This window comes from Phacochoerus africanus, chromosome 4, assembly GCF_016906955.1.
Source record: "Phacochoerus africanus isolate WHEZ1 chromosome 4, ROS_Pafr_v1, whole genome shotgun sequence".
In the NCBI taxonomy this organism is placed as follows: domain Eukaryota; kingdom Metazoa; phylum Chordata; class Mammalia; order Artiodactyla; family Suidae; genus Phacochoerus; species Phacochoerus africanus.
This window is the reverse complement of record NC_062547.1, coordinates 83802740-83818049: the sequence shown is the minus strand read 5'-3', so window position 1 is coordinate 83818049 and position 15310 is coordinate 83802740. Positions and strand designations below refer to the sequence as shown.

The following is a 15310-nucleotide window of genomic DNA, read 5'->3' as shown; positions in this document are numbered from 1 at the left end:
GCTGTGCCTGCAGCATGCAAGAGTTCCAGGGCCAGGGAGTGAACTGACACCACAGGGGCAGCCCAAGCCACGGCACTGTTTACGCTGGATCCTTACCCCACTGAACCACCTGCAAACCCCCCCTCATTTTTTTTTTTTTTTTTAAGGCATAAGAATTTTAAAAGTCCCCCTGCCATGGTTCCTAGTGACTCCTAGGAAGGCCCCATTAAGAACCAGTAATAAAACCAACAACCCTGGGTGCGCAGGCCAATTCTGACCAGTGATGCGGCGGATGTAGAGAAAGGTGAGACAAAGCTTTCTCTCCTAAGTGAGTACAGTATGGTATCTGGACCAGCTGCAGCCACACAACAGATGGCAGAGCAGAGATGGAAAGAATACAGATTCCCTAATCATGCCATTGAGGCACTTGGCCAACGAGCCCTGAAATTCTCCCTGCTTTTGGACTTAACATGCGAGATAACTGTCGTTTTTTTTTTTTTTTTCCCTTAAGCCAGACCGAGTCAGGGTTCCTGCTACCATCTAACAAAAGTATCCTAGCTAATACAAAAACACCCCAAAAGGTCACCAGACCATAGAATTCTCACTATGGCCTTGAAAGCGGACCTTTTGCTGATACCCAAGTATCAGAGAAAGAGGATATTAAATAAACATGTGAAGGTGCTAAACGATAAACAGTCACGCAGGCCTCAAAGCAATTGGTGAAGTGTTATTTAATAGATTTGAATAAGCCGAAAGTTTGTGCATGCTACCTATATGTAAGAACGTCCTGTGTTTTTCCAGGGAAGTAAGGAGGGCTGGGAAAATTCCAAAGACCTTGATCCTAAGTGTATGGAAGTTAACCAGCAAGAGACAGTGGAAAGTGCTGAGGGCCTTTTTCATGGCGAAACCGGACAGACTCAAAAGGAAATTAAAGCGCTGAACTGTGTGCTAAAAAATGGTTAAGCCAATCTTCTGAAGTCTATTTTACTCCAACTAAAATTTTTTTTTACTATTCAGCCATTAAAAAGAACAGAATAATGCCATTTGCAGCAACATGGATGGAACTAGAGTCTCATACTAAGAGAAGTAAGTCAGAAAGACAAATGCCATATGATATCACTTATATGGAATCTAAAATACGGCACAAATGAACCTACCTACAGAACAGACACAGACTCAGACATGGAGAAAGACTTGTGGTTGCCAAGGGGGAGGGGGAGGGAGTCAAATGGATGGGGAGTTTGGGGTTAGCAGATGCAAACTATTACATTTAGAATAGATAAGCAATGAGGTCCCGCTGCATAACACAGGGAAATAAGTCTAGTCACCTGTGACCGAACATGATGGAATATGAGAAAAAGAGTGTATACATATGCATGTATGATTGGATTGGGCCACTTTGCTGTAAAACAGAAACTGACAAAACATTATAAATCAACTGCAGTAAAAAAATTTAGGCAATTCCCATTGTGGCACGGCAGAAACAAATCTGACTCGTATCCATGAGGATGCAGGTTCGATCCCTGGCCTCGCTCAGTGAGTCGGGGATCCAGCATTGCCGTGACTTGTGGTATAGGTCACAGACGGATTCCGTGTGGCTATGGTGGAGGCCAGCAGCTGTAGCTCCGATTCAACCACTAGCCTGAGAACTTCCATATGCTGCAGGTGTGGTCCTAAAACAGCAAAATAAATAAATAAATAAATAAATAAATAAAAAATAAAAAATTTAAGAGAACTAAAGCTGCCAGCAGCTTTGAGATTTGAGTTAGGTGCTGGCTTGTTCCAAGTAAGGAAAATCTTGGCCCTGGATATTAAACTCTAACAGAAAACTCCAAGAGTTTTCTGAGGCAGTGGTGTTCAAGGTATCTGGGTTAATTTAGCTTTTCAGGAACTGAGGGAGCAAAGCTATTCACTGGTTAAAAAAAAATGAGTAACTAGCAGGTGACAGATCTTGTTCCAGAAGCTGAGGAAGCAGCTATGCACCAAACAGTAAGAAATGTACATATACTGTTTCAAAGAGTTTGAAATAGAAGCTGGGCTCTTTAGAGACAGGAACCAGGAGATTCTGAACCAACTGGGGCCTAGGCTACATGTGTTCCCCAAGGCCTAGAGCTTCTGGAACACCCTCATCACCTTTAAATCACGCTTTTATTCTGAAGTGATACTGCCCCTCCTGAGTTCCTAGAATGCTCACCTGAATGCTTTCAAGTCTTAGCCACACAGGCTAGGCTAATGTTTTATAACCTGCTTCCTAACAATGCAGGGTGCAATTAATGCTGCTTCACACAAAGGGCATCAATTAGGCAAACTCTTCGATAATTGCCTGCACGTCCTCCTCGAGATGCCAAGCCTTGTTTGGACACCACCTCAGAGCTGATTCAAGTTAACCACTGTTCCCGTACATCCTCCATGCTTTCTTGCCACACTCTTATCCCTTCAGCTGATGACCAAGTCCCTGTTTTACTAGCAGTATGGCACAGGAGGAAAACCCAATTTTGCAGAGTGAGCCCCGAAGCAGGTACAGCGTGTTTATTTTGAAAAGATCTCTCTGGAGTTCCCGTCGTGGCGCAGTGGTTAACGAATCCGACTAGGAACCATGAGGTTGCGGGTTCGGTCCCTGCCCTTGCTCAGTGGGTTAACGATCCGGCGTTGCCGTGAGCTGTGGTGTAGGTTGCAGACGCGGCTCGGATCCCGCATTGCTGTGGCTCTGCCGTAGGCCGGTGGCTACACCTCTGATTAGACCCCTAGTCTGGGAATCTCCATATGCCGCGGGAGCGGCCCAAGAAATAACAAAAAGACAAAAAAAAAAGGAAAAAAAAAGAAAAGATCTCCTAGTCAGGCATGATCTTCCACTAGATGACCTTCAGGGACTTTTTCCTCAATAGCCCAAGGCAACCAACTGCCTAGATTTGACTTCACCCAAATTCTAGTCCTTCTGACACGTTAGCAGATTCAACATCAAAGGCTTCTTACAGTATGCATCTGAAATGAGGCTAACAATGTACACAACTGAAGGAGAAAAAACCACCTCTGCCATCAACATCTTGAGTCTCCCAGCCTCAGCTCCAGGCCCACCTGGGACCAGCAGGTGTTATTAAACTCGTTTTGCATTTTCCCATCAGCTGCCTGTATCCTGCAGGCACAATTAAGCTACAATGACCACAAGGACCAGAGGCCAAAATCCGAGGGAAGAAAGGGTCAGCATCAATTTATAAACCTCAGGGCACCACACACCTTCAGGACAGTCCTGCCCAGGCAGGTCTCAGAGGGAGGGCCCAGCAGGTGGCATGGTGAAATAGCTCCTGAAGTGCAATCTGCCTTGTCCATGGTTTGGTCAACAAAATTAGCGCTATGGCACAACACTGTAAATCAACTATATTTCAATTAAAAACAAACTAGCGCTGTGGGCTGCCTCCTCACTACACTGTTCACCCCATGGCCAAAGAGGCTGCAGATATGAGGGCTTTGGAAACCTTGAGATGCTCAAGAACTAAACAGGAAGCTGGGAGAAAAGAACACCAATGGTTCTGGAAAACGAAAAAGAGAAGGAGATACTGCAAGGGACCATATCAAAGTAGTTAGGTGAAAATATCCAACCTTTTGCCTGAATAGAGAATTTGGAAGGGAAGTCAAGTTTCCAGCAGCGCCCCAACCTGAGGATTTTCTGCCATCTGAATTGTTAGCTGACTGGCGGGGCGGGGCGCGCGGAGGTGGAGACGGTATAGCAACTTGCAAGCAACTTTGGGGAACCCCAAGCTTTAAGCACTCAACTTCCTCCTAGAACTCCCTTCAAATAAAATGCCATCTCCCTCCTTCCTCTCCATCCACCCCAGTCTCCCCTCCCACGGGGTCGGGGCTACAGACTCTGACCAACCTACTCTTTCCATTCAGTGCAAACCAGGACTCCAGAGCACCAGGAAGGAAGTCCCTTAGGAGGCAGGAGGGGAAGGGTATAGAGCCTGGGTTTCAGTCCGTGTAGGTTCGAGCCGGCTCTGCTCTCTCCTTGACCTGTAACTTTGGTCAGATCACTGGCCGGCTCCGAGACTGTGCAAGTGATAAAGAGGAGCTCCGACGTTCCTCCACTCGCCCCGCGCCTGCACTGAGTCCCGGGGTAGTCCCACCCCACCGCACCCCCGTCCTGGGGTCCCCCCGGGGTTCCCTCCACGCCCGTCTGCCCGTCAGGAGGGCTCACCGCCGAAACGCTTCCTGAAGGATTTCGCAGGAGGAGCCGGCTTTGGAAGTGGGGCTGTGGCCGAAGAAAAAGTTGTTGGGAGAGAGGTGAAGCGAGCGCGGGGATATATCCACGGCAAAAGGCAAGGGCCACAGACCCAGGCTCTCCGCGCCAGAAATGTCCCTGGCCCACACTTTCGGCACCGCCAGAGCCGCCAGCAGCGCCAGGAGCCCGGGTAGCCACCTCCATCCGTGGCGCTCCATAGCCCTCCTACCGCTGTCTGCCGGGGCTGGCTCAGTACCCCAGAGCCACTGCCTAGGCACCTACTTCCCGCCCCCAGACGGGACGGAGGGAGCTTTGAGGGCGCAAGTCACGGAGTCAGCTGACTGTGCGCCCCGCCCCGCTACCGCCCCCAGGCCAGTGAGGCCGCCCCTGGGGCCACCGCTCCGCCCTGGCTCCGCCTCCAAGCCAGTGGGACCGCCTCGGGGGCCGCCGCCAGTCTCTGGCTACCCTCTCCACTCACCCCCAGCCGGCTTCCTTCCTCCAGGCGCAGAGCTGGATGCTGACCGCCCTCTGGCTTGCAGCAGTCGGGCTCTTCTTTGGGACACTGGCCTCAGTGAAACTGGAGAATGCCCGTCACAGAACATCCAACTTCCTCCCACCCTACCACCAGATAACCTGCGTGGTTATTTGCCCCACAGTCTGGACTTTTCTATAACACAGTTCACCTCTAATTATTAAAGCTTCCCATCACAACGCCTTAGGGCAGAGTTTTGAAACAGATGGGAAGTTAAAAATTAGGCAGAAGAGGAGTTATCGTGGCTCAGTGGTTAACGAATCCGACTAGGAACCATGAGGTTGTGGGTTCGATCCCTGGCCTCACTCAGTGGGTTAAGGATCCAGCGTTGCCATGAGCTGTGTGGTGTAGGTTGCAGATGCGGCTGGGATCCTGCCTTGCTGTGGTTGTGGTGTAGGCCAGTGGCTACAGCTCTGATTAGACCCCTGGCCTGGGAACCTCCATATGCCACAGGTGCAGCCCTAGAAAAGGACACACACACACACACACACACGATTAGGCAGAAGATACACACACACACACACACACACGAGTTAGGCAGAAGATACACACACACACACACACACACACACACACGAGTTAGGCAGAAGATACTCTGTGAGAGAATGTGCGATAGTGAATCTTTCAATTTAGAAATAATATCGTAATTTATAAAGTTGTTTTATGCTTGTCCCTGAGGTCTACATGGGCTTTCTTATTTCTTGTTAGGCAACTTCCTAGATTTTTTTTTTTGTCTTTTTGTCTTTTTAGGCCACACTTGCAGCATATGGAAGTTCCCAGGCTAGGGGTCCAATTGGAGCTGTAGCAGCTGGCCTACACCACAGCCACAGCAACGACAGATTCAAGCCACGTCTGCAACCTACACGACAGCTCACAGCAATGCCCGATCCATAAACCACTGAGTGAGGCCAGAGATCGAACCTGCAACCTCATGGGTTCCTAGTTGGATTCATTTCCGCTGCGCCACGACAGGAACTCCTAGATCTTTCATTTCTTTGTTGCCGATGTTAATAAAATCCCTCCTGACCCTGAGTTTCCCCCCCAAATTATAAAAGAATGAGGAGAACTTTAGGTATTGGCCTGGAAAGATCTTCCCACCTATTGCATATTCCACTGACCTCACCCCTACCTCAAACAGCGTGGAAACTCAGCTGCCAAAGTCTTCCTCGTAAAGCATAAACTAGGCCTTGCCACTTCCTTCCTCAATACATGTCCAAGGCTTCTTTCCCACCGTCCCTAGAAAAAAATACAAGTTCCTTAACGTGATCCACATGGTATGGCAGAATCTGGCATCTGCCCAGCTCTCTGACTACATCACTTCCCTGTTCCCTTTGATTACCCTGTTCCAGCACCCTGGCCTTCAGTGACCTGAATCCACCGAGCATTCTCCTCCTTCACAGCCTGATCTAAGGTGTTAGCAAAGTAGGGAAGGGAAAGAGAACGAGTGCAGCCTAGTGTCTACACTGACAAAGAGGTTCCCCTTTAGCAAACTTTAGTCAGGCTCCCCTAAGCCCTCTTCTGCACTAGCACAGCCCAGTTCTAGCAAGAATCCTGATAAGAACCCCACCACCCTTGGTATCCAATCACCCTGGCCTCCTTCAGCAAGCACCCTATTAAGCTGGTTTGGCAAGAACCTACCCTAGTTTGATGTCTCCTTCATAAGGCTTCATTCACTGACCACCCTCCTGTCTGCTCGCTGGCTATAAATTCCCCAGCTGTCTTTCTTGTATTCAGAGTTGAGCCCAATCTCTCTCCTCTGTTGTGATCGTCTGGATACCTATTGCAATAGTCCTGAATAAAGTCTTATGGTTTTAACAAGTGTCAGAATAATTTTTTCTGCAAACAACCTACCCAGAAATTCCCTTGTAAAGCAGTGGGTTAAGTACCCGGCACTGTCATTGCAGCAGCTGGGGTCACTGGCCTGGGAACTTCTGCATCCTGCAGGTGCAGCCAAAAAATAAAAATAAATAATAAACAACTTATTCATACACTATTTATAGATCAGTTAGCCATGAGGAGTGAGAGGAAAGGGGCATTTAGGAAATTTATCATATTTCTAGCTCAGGCTTGTGGATAGATTATTTATCAGTCATTTAAGGCTTAGCTGCAGAGAAGAAAATCCACTCCCTGTAGTTTGAACAGAAAGGAATTAACTACAGAATATCAAGTAGCTCACAGAATCCTGTACCTGACTCTTGGCTGAAATTCCCTGAACGACTGATCACACTGTGACTAGAAGCCAACCACTTATTAGAGAAACCTCTACTTCGGCTGCTAACTCTAGAATCACCCTCATTTGGCTCCAATCTGCACCAAGAAAAGGGAAACCTCATTCACTGTCTCTGTCCCTGCTTAACTCACTTCTTAATTGACTCTCAAGTAACTACGTGTAATGACAGAAATGAAAATGGAATCTTAGCAGCAAAGGAGTCTGGGAAGAGTAGTTTATACTAAAAGGAAGTTGAAATGGATGGATGCTGAGTAAGCAAATTCAGCATCCTCACAGAATATGACACAATCAATTGAAATGGGTGGACAGCCAAGGACCCAGGCAGGCAGGTGGGCAAAACAGCCTAACTCCTGAGGAAGTGTGGGGAGCCTGTGTGAGGGAGGGAGGGAGCTCCTGATACTGGATGTGGATCTCCCCTGATCTCATAGCATATCCGTAAACAATCCTAAAATATTTGCACATTCTGACACTGCAGTCGCGGAAACAGACTGAGCGCCACTTGGCACAGTAGTACTAAACTGGGCTCCCCAGGAAGGCAGGAGGGTTTGGAGTTAAATCTGGTCCAGCAACGGGAAAGCATTTCTCCCTATTTTGCTCAGATTAGCCTTAGAAACAACTCTCTCACTCCCTTATCTGTTACCCAGTGCAACCTGGTGAGAACCCCAGCTCTCCTTCAATATTCCACGTCCACCTTCCTTGATCGATGAATAATAGTTCTTTAATGTGACTGTTCATTTAATCTGTTCATGCAGACCAAGTACCAAGATGCTAAAAACTAAAACCCAAAAAACTCCTCAAATCCATCTGGAAACATTTTGGGAACCAAAGGCTGCTGTGATGCCACCAAATGCAAAGATCCACAAGAAGGTAAACTTGTAAGACTTCTGAAACCACAATTTCCAGATTGAGGGCAAAGGTCATGGTGGCAATTACACATCTCCTACCTCTCCTAAAAATGTGTCTATTTTATCCTCTTCCCATTATCCCCAATTTCTCATGGAATGTGAGATGTCATGATGGAAGAATTTGAAGTGGGACTGAGAAATGTAATGACCAAAGAAGTTGATTTGATGTATGTATAGATATGAACCAGGGCCTGTCAGAGGACAACTCTTAAGTGAGAAGAAATGGCACTAGCTACCCAGTTCAGGGTTTGCTAGGAGGGCGCTGCTGCCAGGCCTGCATGTTAGCCTGTTAGACGAGTAAATTGGCTAGTCTGGTTAAAAAAATATTGTTCCTCCTTGAAGTGAACCTCTCAAGCAAAGAGCTAGCTGGAATGCCAGAAGAGAGGGGGCGGACCTTTCCTCCACTCACAAGAGTGCACTGTACGATCATTTTCATACCTGCTTGATAATGAACACTGGAGCATTTAGCAGAATTTGGTCTCAGACTCCCTTTCATTGCAATAAACAACCTGGTAGCAAAGTTGTCAGGGGCAAGAGGTATGGTCTTCAAGCTCTCCGTAATGCCAGAGGCTACTGGCATTTACAAGAATAACGAAACAACAGGTAAATTGCCCAACACTGGCTTGTGAATGCATTGGCTTGGGGCAGTTTGCAACATGGCCCTTTTCATCTAAAAGCACATTCCTGTGATACCCCGAGATCTCCTACATATGTGTGTGAAGCAGACACAGATGCTAACTTCAGAGATGCGAAGCTAAAAAAGGATTTCCCTCCCGGCTCAGTTCCCTATTTTGATTGACAGGTGGACAGACTGATGGCAGGAAGTTGCCTTCTAATTAGCTGCAGTGACTGTGGCTGCCAGGGCCAGCTTGCTATTGTCCCAAGGCTAGTGCTCTGCAGGTTCTGACAGTGTCAGGGGCATGGGGAGGAAAGGGGGGTTGGATACCTGCCTGGGGAAGGGGTAGGGGAAGCAACACCTGCTCTCCTGGAACCCGATCCCAAGGTCTTTTTGAGGACAAGACTTCCAACTGGGGCCAAGTGAGAATTTTGTTGCCTGTAAACAATGAGAACCAGGACTCCTAGGCCATTTTCCTGTCACAGTCAACTTGACCTACTATTATGGAGATTGCTCCAATTATGGGCACAACATTTGCATGTGAAATGAACAACTAAGTGCTGCCTGAGAGGCAATTTTTGCAAATGAAGCTGGGTGTTAACAAAATTGGGTAGTTTGTCCTTTGTTGGGATTATCTGTGACCCAGTGAGTTGACAGCCCTCCTCAATCACTGCCTTGTAGCCTGGCATAAATTACTTGTCCCTCAAATGCTTCCTATGGCTTGCAGACGAGCCCCTTGAAATAAATGGGCTTCAATCACCAGTTTCAACAATTGTCCTGTCTCCAAGTAATAAAACATCTGGAAAATTGGGCTCAATGGATAAAACAGTTCTCTATAATAAGTATCTGGCATCCTTACAACTCCGTATAATACATTTTTTTTATGACCAGATGTGATACTTCTGTGTTATGAAGAACAGAGGCATGTTGAGTCATGCTTTTTATTGCATTTAAATGCAAGGTATACTTTCATAGCTCCCTGGGGAAATGCTATCCCATTGATTGGGAATTGTTGATGTGTCAGTTTACAAACTTGAAAAGTAAGCGAATCGCTCAGAAAATTGCAGATATAATTTAAACAGTCACTAAACTGGACTGGGAACTGGCTGAAGAAAAAGAATTCAGTCTATAAATTTTACCTTCTCTCCTAGTGGATTTGTTCCATGGGCTTTGATCTTGCCGTCGTTTAAGTTCTTATCTGTCTTCTGTAATATTTACAGCTGTATGAAAAAATGATTTCATCAAACTTGCTGTTCACTTCTTCCCAATTTCTCATTAAGAAAGCTTAGCTGGTAACCCACCTGTGTAGTCTCCATTTTATAGGCCCTTTGTGGGGTTCCGACAAGATGTTTTCAACATGTGTGTGTATGGGGGGAGGGGGACGGAATTATTTAGAACACTGTCCACTAGGCTACTATTCCAAAAATCTCCCAGAACACACCACCACCAAAGACAAACACACACCCCCACCCACACATGTAAACTGCACGCACATTTATTTTAGAACGTCTGGAAAACAAAAGTACAAGAGGAAAACTAAAAAATCATCTGTAACCATAGCCAGCTATTACCACAGCTTACATAGGTGGTATTTTTCATTTTATAAGATTACAATGCTGCTCTATATACTATTTTGTCATCTCAAATACCACAAACATTTTTCCTCTCATTAAATGTTCTTTTAAAATATAGGTCGTTGGAGTTCCCGGCGTGGCACACTGGAACCGAATCTGACTGGAAACCATGAGGTTGCGGGTTCGATCCCTGGCCTCGCTCAGTGGGTCAAGGATCTGACGTTGCCGTGAGCTGTGGTGTGGGTCGCAGACGCAGCTCAGATCTGGCATTGCTGTAGCTCTGGCGTAGGCCAGCGGCTACAGCTCTGATTAGACTCCTAGCCTGGGAACCTCCATATGCCACGAGTGTAGCCCTAAAAAGACAAAAGACATATATATATATATGTATGTTCTTTTTTTTTTTTTTGTATTTTTCTATTTTCAGGGCCACATCCGTGCTGGATCTTTAACCCACTGAGCGAGACCAGGGATGGAACCTGAGTCCTCATGGATGCCAGTCAGGTTCGTTAACCTCTGAGCCACAACAGGAACTCCAAAATACAGGTCTTGATGGAAAGACCATTTTTATTGAACTAGTTTATCTGGGGACATTGGGAATTTTTAGAAATGTTTACTACTATTGTTACGGCAGATACCCAGCAGCCCTGCACTGCAGCGTATCAGCTCTGGCAACAGCCCCGTGGCTATAGTGTACCAGCTCTGGCAGCTTTGTGGCTGTAGTGGATCAGCTCTTTTACCCGGCAAGAAACCAAGCGAGCACTCAGAGAGGTGGAGAACTCAGGTTTATGATGCCGGCGGGCTCAGAGGAGATTGATCTCCAGAGTCTGAGCCCGCCCGGAAGAAGGGTTTCACAAGGCTTTTATGGGCTACGTCTTCCAGGTCCATGCTTGGCTAGTTGGACCGGAGTGACGTCAGGCAAGGTAGTCAATGCGGAAACAAATTGACAGAAGCAGATGTGCTGGGGAGGGGTGGTTGGGACAGTTGGCTAGACTTTGCTTAGTCACCATGGCCGGGGTGTCTCCTTTCTACATTTTTATTGGGATATTTTCTCCTACATTCCCCCCTCTTGATGCTTTTTCACATTTTTGGAACAAGCATCAACCTTCCTGGTCTTCTTGGCCCAGAGGCTGATATAAGTGTGGCCGGGACATCACCACTGTTTGTAGCTTTATAGATTCTAGGCGTGAGGAGACAAACTTGACAAGACAGTTCAGGATACAGGGGCCAAATGTGAGGGCCATGAAGAGCATGAGGAGGGGCCCAGCCAAAGGCATGAGCCATGCCACCCAACTCCAGTAGTTACCCCAATTTAACCAGGAGTTATCTAAGTCTTCCCTTCTCTTTGCTATGCATTCTTTTATTTGTTGGGCCATGTTTCTGACTATTCCATATCTGCTGGCATAAAGACAGCATTCTTCATCAGGCAAAGTCCCCCCTTTTCAGCAGTGAATAAGTCCAGTGCTCTCCTGTTTTGAAGGGCCACTTCTGCCAGAGAGTCTACCTAATCCTGTAAGGCTGCTAGGGAAGGGGCTACTTGTCCCACTCATCTGTGAATTCTTTAGATAACTGATGATAATAAGCAGTGGAGGATGCTATTCCTCCCACTCCTGCTCCTGTCCCTGCTGAAATTCCCAAACCAACTAAATAAGGGGAGAATTTGCATTGCTGTCTTGTTCTGCCATGTGCCTCTATGGGCACCATAAGAGACTGATTCCCAGGGACAATATCTAGTTGAGGAGTGACAAAAGCTAGAGTGCAGGTCCCTGTCCAATTAGCAGGGAGGCACTGGTAAGCATCTGTTAATGCTGTCCCATCCCATAGATCATCATCCCAGTCTGTTGCCCCTGGAGTAAGCAGCAGGGTGAGTGTTAGCAGAACTATGATTCCCTTAATCCTTTTCACTGACCCATTATGAACAGGGATTCTAGTATACTGACAGTCAGGAGATACATCACACAGATGAGTAGCCAGGCTCCCTGTCTCCATTCTGAAGGGGATACTGCATATAGCTCCACTCCAAATATGAGGGCTATGGCAATTTCAATTACCAATATTCCCCACCAGAGCATGAGGTCAGTTCAAGTTTGCATGGAGATCCTCTGGCCTCCACTTGTACAAACCAACCAACTTCCAGTATGTGGCTGGGGCAGTGCTGTAGATTCCTCAAGTTTCTGCCATACGTAGACTGGCCAGCTTCTGGGTGTGACCAGAGCAGGGCCTGCCATCCTCCGGTGCCAAATGTCTCTGGAACTTGATCCTGGGGGGGGGGGGGGGTTCTCAGGGTGACGGACAGCTTCCCAGGTATCTGTGTCAGTGGCAGGAGCAACCTTCTTTATTCTGGTGTGATGGATCCATGGGGTAATACCTGTAACCTTTATAGCAGTTGGGGTTGCTATGCGACCCTTAATTCACAAATGTTAACCAATAGCCACATCAAAGAATGTATCGAAGCCCATGTTCCTACACTGACTACCTGAGTTAATATTCTGCCTCAATTCCCCCCATGAGATGGAGACTCTAACTGTGGGGAAAAGGGGCGAGGACCGCTCTGACTTCTTCCTGCTGAAAAGGGGCATCATTAGGGAAAGCAGTTAGGTCTCCACTCATGGGACGGTCAAGTGGGCTTTGATACATTGCTTTGGGTACTCCTTCTATCAACATTTGAAGGTTGATAGCTTTTAATCAGGATGTAATGAAGCAAGAAATACAGTTAATTATACAGGGTCTGAATAAAAGGATATGGTGAAGAAATATTTTCACCAGGAGGAGGAGGTCATCTGGTTCCACAGGGCAGCTCCAAAAGCTGGAGCTGGATAGGACAGCTCATGAATCTACTGTTGAAAATCCAGCAGGGAATTAGACACATTCTGTGAACAATTAGGAATACAACATTTAGATTTTATAATAGCACAGATAACTGTATGATTTTTCTGATTTCTCTGGCTGGTTATGAAATATTTGTATGCCTTGGTCAACATGTAATTGAAAGCTACCTTATGTCCTTGTGAGCAGTATGATTTATGGCACCACATTACTTTTAAAGTTAACTTACTCAAATATATTCTAGACAATCCCCACCGTGCACAAAATTCTCTTCTCAGTGTCCACTTCCCATACACCTTGTATCACTTTCTGTATCCATATTAGTCTGTCTCTTATTTTCCAACCAGAGCAATCAGCTGAAGATAGACTTTCTTTTGCCTTAATAAAATGCAGTTACATCCCTCATTCCTTCTATATTGAAAGCACACACATTCTACTTTTCTAAAGCAACCACAGACTGTCCTTTATAATTTCTAAAAACACATGTTTTTCTTATGGAGACCATTCAGGGTGGCACCGATCATTTTGATTAATTATTCTAAATACCTTTAGTTTCTGTTTAGTAACTGATGTCTCAGTGTCTCATTTGACTTCTGTTAAACCTAGGTACGATAAGATATTATACCTAATGTTGACAGCTGTAACAACATGTGTGTTTTAATTAGATCAGCAAACTTCAATTCTAATTTAAGATATTAACTTAATACTGAATATTTCCCAGTTTACTTGAACCTAAAATTAATCCTGGTCAATTTTGAGAATTTTTTTTTTGTCTTTTTGTTGTTGTTGTTATTGTTGTTGTTGTTGCTATTTCTTGGGGCGCTCCCGTGGCATATGGAGGTTCCCAGGATAGGGGTTGAATTGGAGCCGCAGCCACTGGCCTATGCCAGAGCCACAGCAACGCGGGATCCAAGCCGCGTCTGCAACCTACACCACAGCTCACGGCAATGCCGGATCTTTAACCCACTGAGCAAGGGCAGGGACCAAACCCGCAACCTCATGGTTCCTAGTCGGATTCGTTAACCACTGCACCACGACGGGAACTCCCTTCCTCATATTTTGAGAATTTATACATGCAAAGCCTTAGTCAAGGAAATGCAGAATAAAGGCATCTTTTAAATGTGATACAGTAACCCATGCTGCTGTTTCTGGAATTTGTGAAAGAAGAGTGTAGAGATTGGGCACCACTGGATGTAATGAGACCAGTGTCTCATTTATTAGATGGAGGTCTTGTACTAGGAACCAATCCCTGTTAAGTTTTTGCACTCCCAATATAGGAGTGTTACAAGGGCTGTTACATTCAATTAATAATCTGTTCTCTTATGCTTCCTATAATTGAGATAAGTCCCTGTCATGCCTTAGGTCTCAGAGGATACTGCTTTTGGCAAAGAAATAAATTCTGGTCTTTAAGACTTATTTCCACCAGCTAAGTATTCTTTTCTCTTCCTATGTTTCCTCCTATGGCCCAGGTTTCTGGGTCAATATATACTTCCATCCAAGGCAGGCATAAACCTTGATTAGGCTCCATTGCCATGTGAATTGAGGCTTTAACCTCTTACAAAATATCTCTTTCTAAAAGAGGAGTTGGACTCTCTGGAACAATCAGAAAGGCATGAGAGAAGAAAATGGATTCCCAGTCACAACTCAAAGATTGTACAAGAAATTTTGTAACCGGCTTGCCAGAAATATAAATGTGGCAGATTCATGAGGGAGGGGCCCAGGATTGGAGAAGAGTACTGAAAAGTGGCTCCCATATTCAGGAGGAAGTCAATGGGCTGTCTTCCTATATTTAGAGTCACCCAGGGCTCCTGAGTGGTGATAAGGACAGGAGCCATTATGGAAATGTCCCATCAGTCTTGATCCTGGGCCTGAGGGGTCAACCCCAGAGACCTCCGTCTTCAGGGGCAGTCCCTCTTCCAGCGATCTCCCCAACATATGGGGCATGGCCTAGGTGCTGTGGTCTGAGTCTTAGGGCATTCCCATTTAAAGGGTCCCTCTTTTCCACAGAGGATACAGGCCCCAGGCATAGGTCTCTGCCCTAGTCCTCTTGCCTTGGAAACTCCCAGGTTGACTCCCTGTAGGGCCATAACTAGAGCCTCAGCCTTTTCTCTGTCTTTCCTCTTGTTCTCCTTTTATTCTTCCTGGCCCGGATTATAACATACTTGAGTCGCTACTCTGAGGAGGTGCTCCAGGTCCTGACCAGGGCCAAAAGCCAATTTTTGGAGCTTTCTCCATATATCTGGCACCGATTGAGCTATGAATTTATCCTTAAGAATTATTCGGCCCTCCACTGTTTCTGGGTTCCCTGATGTATGTTTTCTCAATGCCTTTCTGAGTCTTTTTAAGAAAGCTGATGGACTCTTGTTCCCCTAGTAAACCTCCGATAGTTTTTAACGGGCTTTACTCACGAGGCTTTTAATCCCTCAACTATACAA

The 15310-nt window shown here is 46.2% G+C and overlaps 1 protein-coding gene across 1 annotated transcript in view; it reads right to left on the bottom strand.

The window, feature by feature from the left end:
- HEXB (hexosaminidase subunit beta) overlaps nucleotides 1–4536 on the bottom strand; it is a 40358-nt gene extending 35822 nt beyond the window's left edge. The window contains exon 1 of the mRNA XM_047778101.1: nucleotides 4172–4536. Within this exon, the coding sequence (XP_047634057.1) occupies nucleotides 4172–4413 (242 nt within the window). The 5' untranslated portion in view covers nucleotides 4414–4536. The remainder of the gene's footprint in view (nucleotides 1–4171) is intronic.
- Between the last annotated feature and the right edge of the window lie 10774 nt (nucleotides 4537–15310).